This window comes from Atractosteus spatula, chromosome 2, assembly GCF_055471065.1.
Source record: "Atractosteus spatula isolate fAtrSpa1 chromosome 2, fAtrSpa1.hap1, whole genome shotgun sequence".
Lineage (NCBI taxonomy): Eukaryota > Metazoa > Chordata > Actinopteri > Semionotiformes > Lepisosteidae > Atractosteus > Atractosteus spatula.
This window is the reverse complement of record NC_142707.1, coordinates 12,151,830-12,170,847: the sequence shown is the minus strand read 5'-3', so window position 1 is coordinate 12,170,847 and position 19,018 is coordinate 12,151,830. Positions and strand designations below refer to the sequence as shown.

The 19,018-nt window shown below is 42.3% G+C and overlaps 1 protein-coding gene across 1 annotated transcript in view; it reads right to left on the bottom strand.

The window, feature by feature from the left end:
• Nucleotides 1-1,546: 1,546 nt before the first annotated feature.
• The window catches only part of atp2b3b (ATPase plasma membrane Ca2+ transporting 3b), a 143,196-nt gene continuing 125,724 nt past the window's right edge, over nt 1,547-19,018 (bottom strand). Inside the window, exons 21-22 of the mRNA XM_088931211.1 lie at nt 14,567-14,653; nt 1,547-6,662 (exon numbers count right to left, since the gene is read on the bottom strand). Coding sequence (XP_088787337.1) covers nt 6,249-6,662; nt 14,567-14,653 — 501 coding nt within the window. The 3' untranslated portion in view covers nt 1,547-6,248. The remainder of the gene's footprint in view (nt 6,663-14,566; nt 14,654-19,018) is intronic.

The window sequence follows — 19,018 nt, the reverse complement described above, 5'->3', positions numbered from 1 at the left end:
AATGACCACAGTGTCAGGACCTCAGGTTTACGTCTCATCTGAAGGATGGCGCCGTCACTATACTGGGGCATTAGGACCCACACAGACCGCACGATGAGCACCCCCTGCTGGTCCCAATAATCGTCTTTCAGCAGCAACCTTAGTTTTTCTCAGGAGGTCTCCCATCCAGGTACTTGGCAGGCTCACACCTGCTGAGCTTCAGTGGGTTGTCAGTTTTGAATTGCAGGATGATGTGGCTGCTAGCAATAATGAGTATAATGAAACATATTGTTTGGGATTTTTGGGATGAAGAGGGTACTATAAGCAATTGAAGGATTTCAGATGGAGATAATTATTATGATTGCTAGAGGAATAAAAACTGTAATTATATAATATACCTTTTTTTGTGCTTGTCTGTGGGTACACTGGTGGCTCTGCAGGATATGAGCAGGGAGAAGGGTCCTAGAACCTTAAATTACTAGGTTTCATATCTACAGGACTCTGCATGGTGGTCACTATTATACTATTACCTAATGAACCACTTTTACTGTTTTTCACATTTTGCATCTTAGGGTTTTTAGGGCTAAGTGTTAAATACTTAAAATTAAATACTTAAAATTTTAGTCTCTTTAAGCTTGATATGTATTTTGGAGACTCTGAGAACAAACACTTATCTGAGCTAGTTTAGCTGGATTATCTGTGTATGAGGAATTTTTAACAATTATTTCACATGTTCATGCACAGGGTGTGTCTAGGCCTCTGCCAAGTATCATTCCACTGGTGGCAGTAGTGGGATTATTCCCTCAGGGGAAATATGGTAGTGCCACATTGAATAGACCTTAAAAAAGGTAGTACATGAGTTGCCAAACACGGTCAAACACACCACACTTCTTAAGTGGAAATCCCTTCAGAGGCCTATGATACATAAATGCTCCAGTCATTTGTCAAATCCACAGAAGAGCATTGCTGCCACCATTATCATGCGATAATTATCATTATAATTTCACTGTACCGGACCATCTACATTACGTTGTGTCATCACAGCCCTTACAAGCTACCTTATATGGCTCAACTGCATCTTTCACTTTGGTGTTCATACAGTAGGAATGTCGAACACTGCAGAATTTGTAAAGACTTACTTTCAATTGGCTTAACCCATAATAAATTGTTTTACTTTTTAACTAGTGAACAGAATCATTATAAGCATACGGACATTCACCCGTGTCCTTAAGACTACAGATGAAGAAGCATTGTGATAATTTACTGAATGTGGCACTGTCATACATTCAAATTATGATTTCATATCACGAAATTACGTGACAACATACTATCACGCAATTGGCATGTACAGTAAATACTGTTCGTGTTAGTTATCACGTACATATGTGATACAAGTGAGATTTTCTTTTTTTGGTAGATGCAGTGCGCTCGGTATTGATCAGGTAAAAGGGTAAAAATTGTTAATTTAAATAAAAAACAAAAAGAAAAGAAAATATAAAATTCATGTAATGCCCGAGGATAGAACAGTGACACAAGCGAGTTTAAAAAATGACACGCAACAACACACACTTATCAAAGTTATTATTGTAGAATACTTTGATATTTTGTTTTTTATACAGACAAAAAGTGTTGACTTAATTCCCAGTAAATTCTCGTAGATTCCCATACAGCTTAGTCTACAGTATACAGGTGTGTTCGTTCATCATATATAGATTCTTTATTTTTCTCTTAAGTAACAGGCAGGTAATTTTTATATATTTAATAATCTGAAGATAGTTTTGTTTCTTTTTTTTTTCTTTTCGTAGCGCGGTTCAATACAATAGAATATGCTCCGGAAAATGCGCAATTTTTTTCCCTTCAGCGTAAACAGCGCTGTCGGCAAAAAATAAAATAAAATAAATAATTATAATCATAATGTACAAGCGGTTGGATTTTTTTGTTCATTTTTTCTTTACAAAAAAAGAGAGCCAGAGAGATAGGACAGGAGGAGAAAGAGGAAGTAACATTGAAACAGAATATGCCATTTTAAAAAATAAATGAAAAGTTGCACATGTGTACATTTGGCAAAATATACAGCAATGGTGAAGCAATTTTTAAATATATTATATATTTTCACATTGTGTATTTTTTCTTTCTTCCTCTTGTGAAATTATCTACAACATAGAATGAAAAGAAGCCCAAGAATGGAATATTATACCTTTTTCCCATTTTTGTACTGAATAGCTTATTAAAATTGAAACACGGCAACTAACTCTTTTGCTGTTGAATTCTTCAGCAAGGCAAGTCTGTTTTGAACTTGGCTGTGTAAACGTTGTAGGTGGAGGTAGAGAGGAGGGAAGTGGTTAATCTGAAATCGAGTTAAACATCAGAAAGCTATCTGCCCAAAACGGATGACTTTGTTGACTGCTTTGGTCTATTCTAAACAGACGTGTTGAACTCCAGTTTAACACCCAAAAGGGAAAATGCGCACACATATCACATATTTATATATTAAATGGCTTATTAAACTCTGAGCCAGTACACTAAAAGAGACGTCAAAAACCAACTAGATCTCAGATTGCCGTCGCAGACTGGAGTTTAACACCTGTGCTTTAAACAAACGGCTCGGAAACCCTGAATATTTTCCCCAGGAATGACCAGAGTATAGGCAAGATGTCCCAAATGTGGAATCAGGGAAAATAAAATGGTTTCATTTTTTAAAGTAACTCTGTGATTAAAGAAAAAAATACATTGTAAGTTGTTAATAATAATGTGTCTTATCTTTAAACAGCGAATATGACATCCAAAACCTGCTCAGATACTTCTTGAACCAATAGACCCGAGTTACAACCAAAGCATGAATTGAATACAGTGGGATGTGAGAACACCGACACCATGTAACTGAGTATGGTTTCCAGTGTATCCTGCTGGAACACCAGGAGAATGCCACTGACTTCAACTACAGTGAAGAGCAAGCCCCCTCGTCATAAAATTTGCCTTTGGTAATTTGCTTTGCTCAAAACCCACCTTCTTTTTCTTCACTTTGAAAATGAACAAAAAAAAAACACCTCAAAAACGATTGTCTTGGATGTGGACGAGAAAGCCGTGCTCTTCCAAGGAAATCGAAAAAAACGATTTCTCCATAAAACTCACCCCCTGATTCTCTTGTTTCGCAATAATAAATGAAATTGTACTATTGCCGTCTCCCACGGTCACATGGTTCAGTCTGAAACTCGAGGTACAATGCGCTGAGTTCTTGATATGCCCCCCCTGGCGAGGAGCACATGCAACTGTGTGCGTTCGGCAGCTTTCTTATGGACGACAACCCACTTGTCCATTAGACCCATTTCCTGCATGCTTGTTGTAGCAAATAAGGCTCTATTTTGATATCATGAACAGTTAAAGCCACAGCTTTGGCAGTATTACAACATTCTGTTCCTTCCGATTCTGATTTTTGGCAAAACTCTTTGATTGGAACAATGTTACTGAAACCCACAGAGCCCAAAACATGCAAGGCAATGCGAGGAGGAAAATGTTGATTCCAAGCAACAAGGAGAGCACTAGGATATGAAGCAAATTTTGAACTCTTGGTGAAATTACATGCCAACATATAAACATTGATCTACATATTTCTTCTGATAATATAACAGTTCTGGAATATTTAACCCCAGGTGCGTCCCTTTTCGTCATGACCACCTCAAGAAGCACATGAGAGGACGAAAAGCCCTTTTACCCATGATCATTTCTCATTCCTCTGACTTCCCATCACACAGCTTACAGCTCTTTTGTAACAGAGGAAATGCAAAAGAGGATATTTACGTATCATATAAAACTCATAAACTGCGGACATTATGATTTAAACATAAAGGTCAAATCACCTATGCTTCTGTTGCTTTACAATGATTCTTTGTTAATTCAGCATGATTTCACATCACAAAAATGAGGGCATTCATTTGCAATGGCAATATTTTTCACAATTTGTCACCACCCTAACATGTCTTGGGGCATAGCAGATGAGTTATAACAATATATTTGTGAGGGATCTATCATAACAATTTGATATGTTAAGTTGATTTTGCAAAATCGCCAGGAATTTATCAATCTAGTAATCAGTTCCATTCACTCCTCTCTGTACCTCCACTGTGTTGTAACATTTTAGGTATCACTCTGTGTAAAACGTTTGTATGTTCAGAAACACATGATGGACAATCTTTGGAAATCAATGGACAGACCTGACTAATCCTCTTTCCGAAATAATGATCTGGACTTTATTGCACCCCTCTTCCCAATTGTGTGCCAATCAGAATATTATTTCCTGCACGTGTCTTTCGCTGCTTGCAAGCGTGTTGTGAGCCACTTGAAAATCAAAATGGAGAGCCCGAGTGAATGGAGTGATTGTTGAGTGAAGGGATTTTCACCAAGCTGGGATTTCTGTAGCCCTTAAGGCAGGAGTGACCCTGGTGGCATCAGCTTGTATTCAGTTCAGCTGGACTTTCACTTGCCTCTGACTGAACGGATAATTTAAAGGATATGGGTTTTGTCATTGTTCTACTCCTAAAACAATGACATTCGCAAGCTACTTTGGCCTTTGTCTAAGTAAAACAATAGCTCTGGCACTTCCAGAACTGATGGCAATTTATAAAGGCCTAATCAGTGAAATACTCATCAGCCTGGATGCAGCAAAAACTTGGAATCGGGAAACATTGCTTTTTAAAATCTAGGCTGCCCAAATATGGCTTAAGAAGACAACCATTAGAAGAATGGTTATCCTTCTTGGGGCTCCAGTTGGTTAGCGGCACTATTGATTAATGAATGAATAAATATCACTATTAGATTCTTTTTAGTGTTCTAATCTGGGGCACCACTGCAGACACCTAGGCTGAAGTTGTCCAGGGTGTTAATGGTGGGCGTTTGGCACAAGATAAGCTGATAACGAAGGGTTTTGGTTGGCGACAAATGCATGGATTTGGGTAGTAAAATGCTCTGCGAGAGGTTGTGCTTCACAAATACATTCATATCCATTTTTAAACCTCCCACAACGAAACACAACGACGGTTTTACTGGGCTCGCTGACCAGCCTTGCTCCCGTTGGACGATGGCATTGGTGGACACAGACAGCAAAGTCATCCATTTGAAATTAGCACCTAGCAACATCGCACCGCCTCCCCTTGCCACCCCCTCCACTTAAAAAACAAGAACGACTGAAATGACAACTAAATGAGCAAACCTGTTCCCACCCGTGCGAAAAGCTCAAAGGCTGTTCGAAGTTGTTCCGAGTAGTTAATGTCTCATTTTATTTTTCGCGGACGCACACGTCTGTCTGCGTTTAGTGTATCCTATTTCGTTTTGTTCATTTGTTTTGTGTTTTTTTTCCCTTTTTTTTCTCTTTTTTTTTCTTATTCCGGGACGTACACGACGACACACACGCACACGCACACACACAGAAAAAGAGAGAGAAAGATACAGAGTTGAGGAAATTAAAATAAAAATTGAATCAAATCAAAAAAAAATGAAAGGAGGTAAAGCAATCGACCAAACGGACGAACGCAGGTATCAAATAAATACAGTAATAAATAAATACAGAAATAAAGCAAATCGATAAAGCATTAGTAATTGCAATATAGTTGTAGTAGTAGTAATAGTAGTAATAATAATCAGAACCATAATAATAATGTTAATAATAATAACAACATCAATAAAAAGCGGAATGAATCGACCCCCTTTGTCCCCCCTGTGAGTCTATCCTTATTTCCTCGGACAACAAGGAAGTCAAAAGTACACCATAGATCACAGTCCGCGGATTACCTCCTAGTCCGGCATTTTGTTTTTTGCTTTCCCAGTCTCATTTGCCATCACAGAAAAAAAATGTCCTTCGGCAGGCTGAGTGGGGAGGATCCTGGGGGGGGGGAGAGTGGGGGTGGGGGGAGGGTCAGGGTGCAGGTGTCGAGGCAGGTGGGGGGTGGGGGGTGTCGATGGCGAGGAGTCCCTCCTGCTGCCGTTGAGAGAGAGAGAGAGAGAGAGAGATAGGGGGAGGGAGGGAGCGCGCAAGACACAAAAAACCAATGGCGGCGGCCATGGCGACGACAACGATGACCACGGCGACGACGACGAGGAGAGCGAGCTGTTGTTTCCACCTTCCAATGTCTTGGTTTGGTTCCGCTGCCCCCCCCACAGGCCCGACCGCCCTCCTCCCACCCCTCGCCGCCACCCCCGCTCCTTTTGAAAAGTCTTCATCTGCAGTTTCGCCAGGCGCTCGAGCGGCAGGCCCTAACCCCCCCACCGCCCCCGCGTTATAGAGACGTCTCCACGCTGTGCAGGGGGCTCCCGGGACTGGAGGAGGTGGTCGACTTGCTGGCGTCTGTGGGGGTCAGGTAGATGCCGCTGTCGATGGCGTTGTTGTTCCTGTTGGGGGAGGCGGGGAGGCTGTACTGGCGGTAGGGGCGCGGAGGGTGACGGGAGTGGGGGTGCGTGGGCGCGGGCACGGGCGGGGGCTGCGGTGGGCGGAGGACGAGCTGGATGTGGTTGTGCTTGGAGGCCAGTTCCGACTCCTCGTCGATGTCGGTGTCGTCGATCAGGGGGATGTTGTGGATGTAGTCGTTGATGATGAACTCGGGGTGGGCCATAAAGTTGTGGATGGAGTTCCTGGACTCCGGCTTCTCGAGCCCGTCATACAGGGAGCTACGGAAGGCCTTCACCACTCGGATCTGCAGGGAGATGGGGCGAGAAGAAAGGGGAAGAGTGGGAAGGGAGGAGATAGGGGAGGTGGGAAAGGTTTAGTTGGGGCATTTTTAGACTTTGTGGATGACCTGCAAAGCACGGATGTGCACGCTCCCAAGATCAGGTCACAACAGCCGGACAACATTGTGGAACAAAGCGCTGTCTGGAATGGTACTGAGGAAGAAAGTCCCAATTAGACCTTATCAGAACAGTATGGTAGCATAGTAACACTGTACGTAACCTTTTCAGCTTTGGCGTTTACCATTTGGACTATAGCACTCTAGCTCAGGGCTGTCCAAGGTCTGCAGATGCTCCAGATCACTTTAGAACTGCAGTATGATCATCTCCCAGACTGTGATTTTTTGTTAAAATGCTGAGAATTCACGTAAACTGACCCAGTCACTCTCTCAAAATAGACTTTTACTATCAATGAGGGCTTTGTTGAGTGACGATTTGAACAGTCTTTGGCTCATTTGCAGTTTTGAGGACACTCATCAAAGCTTCAGCTCATACTGTAGCCTTCAAACAGAAATGCATGTGGACACTCATCGTTAGGGAAGGTCTAAGGTATTCTCCTTCTGCTCAATTTTTCTTTAATGTTTGCAAGTACTGTTTGGCTCAGTAATGGCCCACTGACAAAAGAAGACTGTCATTTTAATTTTCTTGAGGTTTCATTTAAGAATCTAGAGGACAATCTCTAAAGGAAAATCTACATTGAGTTATGGAACTCTGCGTAACTTGAGCCCAAATGTTAATGTTTATGCTATATCTACGTTCCATAACCATGATTCACTTAGTTAGAGATGATCAGAGCCAATCACGTCTTTTTTCTGTCGAACGGAGTTGAATTATAAACCTGAATTTAAATTAAGGTTAGATAAGGGCACACCCGACTGCCCTTTCTCAAACTCCGAATCCTTTTGTCAGCTGACGTACTGTGATGATGTCAGAGGAATCCGGATTCAAAAGGGCCCTTTTCTTCCCAGTCACACCTCCTCGTGACCTGATCTTCCGAGTTCTCACAGAAGGAGAGGGAAAGCAATCAGGAACGAATGGAAAAAACGACCAAAAAAACCCGAACAAAACAAAACAAAACAAAACAAACAAACAGAAAAGTCATGAAAACGAACCCAAAGGAAAAGGCACGACTTTTGTCAGTTCACCACAAAGGAACGACACAGACGAGACGGTGTACATTCAAGGAGCTCAAGGGGAGGGGGGGGGGGGAAACTCAGGAGGGCAAATGTCAACACTGAACGGCCGATATATGATCACTCCATATGTATATATATACACACATACATATATTAAAGAAAAAAAGGAATTGTGCGAGTTAGAATCTGCGACACAATGCTAGAAAAAAGAAGCAAAAAGGACACACACGAAATGAGGTATTGACTGTCCCACCCCAGCTTTAGGACCTGAAAGTGCGACATGGTCGTGATGAGTCGCACAAAGTGTTAGAAACACCCATTGTCCACTTGTGTGGGTTGATGGAGGCAGACGCAGAACAGAAGAGGAAGCTATCAAAGCAATGAGAGGACGGGCCTCTCATCTGGTTTCACTGTGCAATCATTCTGGCATGCGACAGCAAGCAGTCAGAGTGCAGAGAACAGAAAGAGAAGAAGCAAAACCGATCAACTCAAAGGCAGGTTGTTAGCGGTGCTGCTGAGTCGGCGTGGAAAGAAAAAGAAACCACAGAGCGAGCTTCTGCTAATGGGCTTTCTTCAACTCACAGCTTTATCACCAGCGAGAACAATAAAACCAAACGTGAAAGAAAATCCAGTACAGCAGGAAAAAACAGTGGCTAGTGACTATGGTTTTGGGGCTTTTCCCAGTTAACGGTGTGTCTGGGAGTTCCATCTACATGTCAGCTGAAGTGAACCCATGTTAGGATCATGTTATGTGCAATTGAGGCTCTGGGCCCTCACTGCGAATCACAACATGGGAAATACGCAACACACCTCTTCACTTTAATGCTACCGTCTTCTCAAGTCAGTTTCATTTTTTAAATGCCTATGTGTCTGGTGTCGTCGCAGGCAGTCAAGTGCGCTAGGTTTGAAGCGTATGGGAAAAGTGCAGACTTGCCTCGGCATTCACTGTGATACGCCCTGTCCTTACATGGCTGTGTTGTTAACTCGCTTCCAGGGCTAACTGAAGGACAGCCTGTGTAACTTTACATTTGGCAGCGTGAAAGCCCTGCCGTCTTTAAAACGAGCCAGCGTGGAAGCAGTGAATAACTGACGGAGCGGGAGTGGAAGTGGAAACATCCGGAAGAGCTCGAGTCTAACGCCCATCCAGGAAGTGGGCGGCGACGTTTACTAGCTGAAAGACCAAAGACAGGAAGTGGCCGCCGCCCGTGAGTCGAATCGGACTCTTAAACAGCCGACGCCCCTGAATTAAACTTGCGCTCTTCACGGTGGGTCGCCCCAGAGCTTGCAGTAGAGGAGATTCGAAAAGCGCTTTGTGGTCTTCCCTAAGAACATGGACAGCCCCAAAAAATGGCAGCTGGACTCAGTAGAGCAGTGCTCGGAGGGCAGGGAGCGAACTGAGAAGAAAACCAGGAATCGAAAGGGCTGGAAATACAGTGGGGTTTAAGGCACTAGCCCTGCATGTAGTAGTGTTTTTTCCTTTGTTTTGTCTTTTAAGTCCTCACAACACATTCGGAGTCTTTTTAATTTAAAAAAAAAGGCAGTAGCACTGTCTTTCCAAACGTCTGATTCCTTTTACACTTTCCTAAAAAAAAAAGGAAATAAAAGACGCCCCAAAACAACACCTGCAATTTCCTGTCCCCAGCAGGAAATGGACTAACAGAAAGGCCCCAAAACGCCCCACAGGAAAGAAAAAGACAGAAAGAAATGGCCCAAAATCAAGCGCTGAGTGAGTTATGAGGAAAGAAACATGCACCCGTGCTCAGTAGCAAATGAGAGAAGCATGTGTAAAAGTTGATGGAGTTTTTTGGGGGGTTCAAAAGAGAAAGAGGGGAAAAAAAAGACAGAGGGGCCTCCCGCGCCTTGCTGGTGCCTCGTTTTTAATTTGTGCACATAAAAGCTTCATGCTGTAAAGATAAATCAACACATATATACAAATGCATGTATATATAAACAGAAATCATAAAGTTCCAAATAAACATTCTGCAGCAATGGTGCTTTCTGCCTTTTGCTCTTGAGCAGTCTCCCTCACCCCCCTCCCCTGAACCCCTGAACCCCATTAACCGCAAAGGAAAAGAAGCCAATGAGCCCCAAAAGAAAAGGAGTCAAAGAAATCAAATTGGAACACAAGCAAACAGGAGGAACAGGTCAAGCTTTTGGCTGTGCGCTCATTTGTTTTTCCAAAGAGCCTGTTTGTCACAACAAGAAAGCTTCATGCATTCTTCTTCTTTTCTTTTCTTTTTGGGTGCTGTAAACATTCGAGTATAACGCCCATGGTTGTAATGTGATCTGCAAAAACCTGGATGCAAAAATCAGGTACTTTTGGGGGGGGGGGGGGTCTCTCTTTGTATGTGTTTGTTTTGCATTGTTTGTTTCCCTTTTTTGGGAACGCCAAATTGCTTCGGCCTCTCCTCAGTCCCGGGCCTTTTCAGGAAGAAGCTTGATGGAAAAACTAAATTAAAAAAATAAATTAACCCTTCACGCTGCCCCCCCCCCCCAAAAAAAACCCAAAACAAAACACACACACACGTACTTCTTGCCCCATTCCTCTCCCCCTGCCAGCCTTCTCCCCCTCCAAAAATAGAAAAAACAAAACAAAACAAAACTGGCTCAATAAAAAGCACCAAAACGGAAGACGGAAGAAGCAGGAGGAAGAGGCAGGGCAGTGGTTAGAGACGGCTGCGATGGAAAAGCAGTGTTAATGACCTCCCACTCCTCACTCCCAAGTTAATCCACTTCCTAACGCTTTCTTCCAGCTTCAACAGCCGGAAGTCTGCCCACAACCTGCCCGAGTGGGAGGAAACAAAAACCTGGAACATGGACACGGAGGTGAGCAGGAACTAGAAGAGCCAGGGGGAGGGAGCCGACAGGGAGTCTTGGGATCTCTTGACCCAAACCCTTGTCCTTGACTGCCTTCCTGCCATCTCTCCTGCTCTCCATCGCTAGATGTAGCTTCAAGAATCGAGCCATGACATAATACCCCTGCGTTTGGATCAGCGTTACTAAGCCAGCCTGAAAAGGTAATGCCAAGTGCAGTGTTTGGGACTACAATTCTGTTTGTGAAGCTTGGACCAGATGTCCGAATGGAATTTATCTGTCTGACGGTATTTGAAAGTGGCAGGAGATGTCAAGGCACAATGCCAGAAGTGCCAGCCTCAAGGTGATGCCTGCTGTATCTCCATACTGTACCTATCTACTGTATGCGCATGACACCTAAGAAAGAAAACCAAGAGAATCCAGGGAGCTAATCCAAATTACAGCATGAGTCATCAGAAAAAAAAAAAGATCAGCCTGTTCCCAGGATAAGAAGGTATTTTCCCAAATTCTTTCCATCTCCATGTACTCACTGTGTGGGGATGTTGTGTTCTTGTAGAGCGGTACTTTAGAAATAAATTCCATGAATATATAACTCAAATAATACCAGACGAGAATGCTGCTTCCCATGTAATAATGCAGTCAGGTCATCCAAAATCCACGAACAACCTAATATGTCTCCAGTTTCATTACAATTTAGGATGGTAGGCTATTATTTGCTTTCCATTTTGGACAATTGGGACCAATATTTTGTTTCTCTATAGCATTAATTGTTTTTCCCTTGAATGTTATATCAGTAACTAATATTAAACACATTAACTTTCTTTTTCTTTTTTTTTTTCTAATCTGAACCTTACTTTCTCCAAACACTATAAAACATAATCATGTAGGGCACACTGTAGTCCCTAACTGAAAGCTAAAAACAGACAAATTGTCTTGCTACCAAAGTTGGTGGATCAGGAATGCTGTACTTAAAAATTAAAAATATGGGGGAAATGTGGCATTTCGCGTTCATGCTGCTGTACAAACTATAACTACAAAGTTTACATCTCCAACAATCAACTATTTAAGACAAACTATAATTGGATTCTGTCCAGCTTTAGTGCAATGAGCTACAGTGTACACTGCAGCAGAAAAAAACAAACATGAGAGATGGTAAAATAAAACAAAACTGTGCAAATTAAGACAGAAATTTCCCAGCCTAACCCTGATCCAGCCCCACTGCTCATGTAATAATTGATCCCATTCAAAACTTCAGCCAATGGGGCAAATGTGAAGGGCAGGAAGAAACGTGTACCTTAACAATGAAGGGATGAAAACAGCTGTCGTCAAGACAACGGGGGGAAGGAAGAGGGCAAAAGAAATCATTCTGAAGCCGGTCAAGACGACAGACAGAACTGACAGTCGTGAAAATAAGGAGAAAAACGAGGGTGAGAATGGAAGGAAGAAATTAAATCAAGGGTGTCGTTGGTCCTTCCTGGCTGGTCAATGGTGTTGAACATGGAATAAAGATAATAAGAAATAAAAACACAAAAAGATTTCCTCAGTCAAAGAGCCGGGCTTTCAAATACCTATACAGAGACAAAGGATTTCTTTGAAAAGAAAACTCAATTCCAGGCTACACCTTTGTGATTTACACTGATTATTATTACCAAGCGAGTACTAAAATCTTTTACTAAAACTGAGTACATGCAGCGACATTGAAACAAACTCTCCAGTTTATGAAAGTTTTGTGACATCCCGCTTTCCTCTCCTAGTACCACTTGTGAGGTGCCCCATGGTTTGAAATGAAGTTTGAAGTCCTCCTGTCAAGAGCACCACATTTGGTGAACTTGTGAAAACCAAACAGGTCTCCAACACAACTGGGGTAATATCTCTCAGCTGAAACTGAAACTGAAATGACTGCCTGAAATTTAAGCTCCCTTGCGAGGTGCTCGAGCTGCACAACCCCGTACATGGAAGAGGGAAACTCTACAAAGAGAAAGAGAAAGGAGGAAGGGAGAGAAAGGCAGATCGATACAGAGATTAGGACAGAGGATGACATCTGCTGGGATGAAAAAAGAAAACAAAGAAACTTTCCGTCCCTAAACCCAAGAGATTGCCGAGAGCTCAACATCCACACTGAAAAGGAAAAGGTTGATGAAGTACATCCTCTTCATTCATGTAAATTCAAGTACTGTCACAACCGTTGGGGCTTATACTCGAAAGCTTACAGACGCATCTCTCGTGCACACAGCAAGGGCGAGAGAATCACACCGCAGATACACTGGGAACATCTGATTTGACTTTTCCATTTTTTTTAACGTCTTTGTTTTTTTTTCCCGTTTTCAGCCACAATACAATCAGAAACAAATGGAAAATGCAATCGAGATAAACGGCAAAAAAAAAAACCCAAACCAAAGAGATCCCACCATATTCCCTCAAATGAAAGAGAACATCACATGGCCCAAAACTGAATAAGAGAACTGGCAGATTTTTGGCCTTTGATGGTTTTTTAAACTCCCGTAATCTTCAGGGTAGCATAAACCCAGAAGGACACAGACTAGGAACTTGTCTGATTCGTTGTTGTCATTAGGAACAATTTCACTGTTAAGTTTCTGGCTTCATATAAGTTTCTCAGCATCATCGACATGCTTTAATATTCACTCACTTTCTGTTCAGTCTGAATTGGTGCTGGAAGCTCATTACTACAAAAATAAGAGTGCACGCATCACCACTCTGCTGAGGACTTTTTGGATGCGCATTCTTGTCAGCAAAACCTCTTTTCTTCATTATTCAAAATGACATGATTCTTATTCCAGCACCATGGGAGAAATGTGAACAGAGGTTCCAGTAACTTCTGTACCACCATCTAATTCTCACTACAACATGACTGTTCACTGTTGAGTACTTCTGTGGTAGTACAAACCATTACATGCAGCATCTGAATCCAGGCACCCCAACTGCTGCAATCTTGAGGTTAAGGAAGGTTATATATATTTTATTTCTCAAAAGTCTATTTACTGGAAGCCATTAACTTAACGTAGGCAGCTGGTTTATTTAAGTGCTGCGGTGTTGGAAAGAACATCTTTATGACAGCAACTTTCAGGCCTTTGCCTTGTTCAGAAAACCCAATGACCGCTTGCTCCCTGAACTACGCAATCCCCTTTTGAATCTATTATTGTACAGATACTGTTACTGTCAATGTGCCCTTTCAGAATGTTAAAAGTGTGATCACTGACATCTTTGTGGGGAAAAAAAACAGTTGTCAGGGCAAACCAGTCTCTTTGTTCTGCACTGTCCTCCTGTGAAAACCTGTGAAAATCCACAGTTGATCCTTACCCATCCCTTAAATGTCCAGTTCATAAACCAGCACCCCATCTTGTTTTTTTCCTGAGAAAAAGCACAAAGCTTTACTGTCCCAGAATTTTGGGTTGTTGTCAAACAGGGGGGGATGAAAAAACTCCAATCAAAGAGAGAATATGGCTTGTCCCATCCAGCCAGAGAAAAAGAACCATAAAAAAAACCCGACAACAACACAGAAAAAGGCAAGAAACAGGACCACAACAGGACCACACAGCACCAAAATAAAGAAATGAGAGAGGCTGTCAAGCAAGAGATATCATAAGAAGGAAAGGAAGAAACCAACCAGCCAACCAACACATGACAAAAAAAAAAACACACACACGCTGATCAGAAACGCATAAGGACTGCAAAGAAAGAGAATGAAAGAAAGGCGCACTCCAAGTGCTTCTCCTCTCTCTGGTCATGGCTCGGTTATGTGTTGGCGTGTGGGTGTGTGTGTGTGCGTGTCTGGAGTCGTGTCTTGTCTGGTTTGATTTTTTTGTTTTGCGTGTGCAGTTAAGGAAATGAAACTCACTCCCAGGAGCACCGGTTGCATTGGCAGTAGAAAGAACTACGTGAGTGGGGGTAGAAATATTGGTTACATCGTGGAGCTGGCTGAGAACGGAGGAGCGGCGTCGCACTGCACCCTGAAACGAACCACTTCTCTTGAAGGTACTCACTACCTCCATCTGCAGGAGAGAGAGAGATAGACATTACAGCACACTTGGATTAGCCAGCCAAAGAGAGGGGGTGGGGACATTGGAGGGAGGGAGAGAAGGAGGAAATGGGAGGGGAGGGGGGGGGGATCATTTTGGGGGGAAGGTGGCAGCAATTTGAAACCAAAAGTCTAAAAGCCGTCATGTTTATTCTCTTCCCTGACCTCCCCAGTGCTCTTTGAGATGAACCCTTCATGTTGCATCATGCCCGGGGCATGGTTTGGTTGGTTTAGGCCGGTTGGATCAGACAGGAGTTGGATCTGATGAATTTGTGAATTGTGAGGACACAAATTCCAACGCTGGAAAGGTGTGATCATCTTGTCACAAGATCCCTCTGCGAACCTGAGTTCAGGTTGTTTCGCCACCAATAGGATACCTTACAAAGCAGGGTTGGCCGTTCACACAGTATGTTTGCAAGGAACTCGCTAACTGGATCAGAAAATAAGCTGTCACTCAATATTAACACGTTTTCCAATAGACAATCTTGTTTGGGTGGTGTAAAAGGCATACTTTTAAACAAATGACCCCAAAACAATCTGACATATTGTATGTTGTGAAAAGTAGGGATTGTGGATTTTTTTTCACTTATCATCTTACATAACATAAGGAGTACCCACAGGAATAGCTTATACTAGGGTGACAAGCTAATTTATTTACAGCGATGACGTGAACACTATTTTACAAAATCCAATATAAAGCCTGAAAGTCTCAGCTTCCTCTTTGGAGTACAAACTAAATTTCTACAACACAACTAGACCCATCTGGATGGTGGGACGCCTAGTCTACCTCTGCACTTCAAGAATCCTTTCTCAGTTCTCTTTTCCCCAAAATCTTTGCTACACTCCCTCCAAACTTCATGACAGCCACAGTAGCTCCATGTACTGCATCCATGAAACCCAGTCTGTTTCCCAGTCTCACCCTTCACCTCAATCTGACTTATCTTCTCTATGTTTCAGCAGCAAAGGTAATGTCCTTCTGTGAATTGTTGTCACTGCCAGCACTTGGCGAGGTGCAGTCACAAACTCCGAAATTCTGTTATGTGTTTTCGAACCTGAATCATGCAGAAACGAGGACTTTGTCCTCTGTGCACTTAGCCGGCAGATGTTATCTTTATAATGCAGTACTTTCAAGCCCAATAATAAGGCTAAGCTATTAGCTGACACTGTTCTCTGCCGCAGAATTCAGAAGCAGCTTTAAAAATGCTACTTTTAAGGTGAAACACAGATTATCGATTGAGCAATGCAGCATATACCTTTTCTTCCAGCTTTATTTCTTGTCTGTATGTGCCTGCATTAGTGCCTCAGACTACTATACTCAGGAATCATCAGCATCTTAAAAGCCCTGGTCTGCTTCTACCAAATGCACTTTCTATCACCATTAGAGGCGAAAGAAACAGTCCATTAGTTTAACTCTTTCTATCTCTTTCTGTATGTCTTTGGAAACCTGTTCATTGTCTGTGCTTTGACTATGTGTGAAGAATTACAGGAATGCATCAATAACCCAGTAAAAAAACAGGTAACAAAGAGATTAGATTACCTAGGGTCTTGAAAGGTAGTTGAAGTCCTTCAGTGTATAGTATATAGCCCACAAAAGAACTCCATTGGTTCAATTACCCAAATATATGTACGTAGCACAAAGAATACTTTTGAGGACATAATGTAATTGCTTGTTTATTCCAAGACAAAATAATCTCTTTTGTGCATTAAAGTACGGCAGACTAAGTTGGAATGACCAGGTAGCTCAAAATACTGTATTTCCAGTCGATGCACAGAGTCAACACTCCTTTAAGGATCTTGTGAGAAGATGTCTACTTCAGAGTTGATGGCAGAGGAGGGTGATGGAGACGAGAGTGGCAGGTTCTGGGGGGCTCTTGTCTCAGAGCACAAGCCACTTCAGTACATTTTGACCTCAAGAAGCCAAAGTATAGAGCAGAATTAACGCCACACTGTCGTGTGCTGTTGGCGCACGCAGAAGGGTTATACGTTAGAAAAAGGTCTATGCGGAGGACTGACTGCATTCTCCGCAGCTACACTTACTGTACTGTATTAGCATCAGAACCGGTTTCTTCTGCGTGGTGCAATGCAGACATTGCACATTGTACAGACATTATCGCTAACCCTTGATGGTGGAATTTGATTTTGATCTTTGGCTGTGATCACCATGACCAAGGAGTAAGTGAGGACAGTGCAACTTCTGTCTATGAGCTGTGAAGCTTCTCTGTTGTTTTTTTTATATTTTCCAGGAGTCTCTGTCTTTCTAGGCCACAGGTGACAATCCTCCAGCCGTGTGGTACTTTGATGACGGTGTCCCCAGCTATGTAATTAATGGATGAACAATGAGCCTGAACACTACAGGTCCTCTACAGCCAGGCCAGTCACTGTGTACGCAGAAAGATCCAGGTTTTACACAGCCCATCTTTTGCCTGGGCCACTCAGTAATGAATCCTGACACCAAAATGTTTTTTTTAGCACCTGCATCAGAATAATTGAGTTGCCACTTTGTGATATCATCTGCACAATATGCTATTGCATTGTTATCTTATATGGCTGTGCGGAGAGGGGGAATGCAACACCAGAACTTCATCTGTCCTCTGCATTTAAGCAGAGCTCTGTTTGACTTCAGGAGGGAAGAGATTGTGGGAGGAGAATATAAGGGGAAGGACTTTTCGAAAGGTAGCGAAAGAACTTCATACTGCAGTCGCCTGTTAAAGCTGGAATCTACTGTACCTTCTCTAACCAGGAGTCTGGATCCAAAGAAGAGGGGAATTATAACTGCATGGGGTCCATGCAGATTATCACAGATTTCTGAGATGGCCTAAAATATAGCTCTTACATTTCATGACCTTATTCCGGATTTTTAGTTCAGATTGCTCTTTTTGACCTGGGTTGAGACAAAACACAGTTCCCCCTTTAAAACAAGGCTGTGAGACTTGCCTTCTGTAGGGATAGCTGGAGGTTCTTTTGACTGTTGTTCTCACATAAGCATCTCAATTAATTACATAATTAATTTATCTGATCATGAGCTGCACTAAACAAATATATAACTTGGTTTAAGACAGAGTTACTGGACATTTGCTCCGAATCACAACACTATTTTGTCTGTTAATCAGATATGTAGCTAAAAAAAAAGTGACATTTCCTAAATGGCCACTTTTATAGGGTGGGTGTGGGCAGTGTCCACTACTTTATGCTTTATTAGAAAACAATAAGTGAGTTAAGGTTAATTAGTGATTACATTTGGGCCCAATTGTAAGCTAGATAGTGGATGTTGTCTCTTTTGGTGACCGGAGAATATAGTTGGGTGCTATATTTGATATCCGTCTTCTCCAGTATAAATATCTGTATAATTGAATATTATTTCATGTGATTGCCTATCTATTTCCTTCATTTATCAAATGTCTCCAACACTGATACTAATTGTGTAATAATTCTCTTTAAGAAAGAAATTAGTTGCAGGAGTCATTAATCTTACTCCCTTCCTGGGATAATATTGTCTAGTTCTTTCTGCCTTTGTCTCTCTTAATTATTACCACCAGGTAATAATTTGATTAAAAAAAAACATTGAACCCAAATGAAGATGTCTGACTACGCTATGAAAATGATGTTTAGGAGTAAACTGTTTACTAAAGCATACTAAAGAAGATGGGCCAGACATGAACTTTCTACCAGTGTTGGATGTCAGAGCCTGAACCAGAGAATGAAATCAACACAAAGCTGGAATCTAAAGGAACAGATATCAGAAAAGGTCCCTCCATGAAATGCATGTATGTATACAGGCATACATACTGTACATGTGTATGTATGCAGTGGTCATGCAATGCTTTCCTGTTTCAGACTCCTGGTTAGTTGCTCACAGCTCACCATGCAGGCTCGAAAAAAAGAGCAACTCAAAAATCATTTTACGTATTATAAGGAAAGTCAGAAACCAAATCAAGCAAACGAAGCATGTTACAAATAAAGAGACGGTATGAATGGCACAGGAATCTGTATTTCTTCCATTGACCAACTCTGAGCTGTTTGCTTTTGCTACAACAGTTCCAGTTCTCTAGAAGCATGGGAAAAGGGTTAGACGTTTGGCAAAGGCTGTAACCAGCGCAGCCAGAGGAGAGGCAGATCTGTTTTAATTAATAACCCCCCCCCACCGGCATCTTGCCCACTTACTGCCTCTGAGAAAAGTTTCCTTGGCATCAGATGTTTGGCACTCAAGCACAAGAGGTTAGAGACTGAAGCCCTCAGCGTTTATCCACAAATCAAGGCACTGGTATTACCTGGCCAGCACCAATCACCCCTGACTGATGTTCAAGCCCTGCTGCTGGTACTAATGGTCTTACAGTGAGTG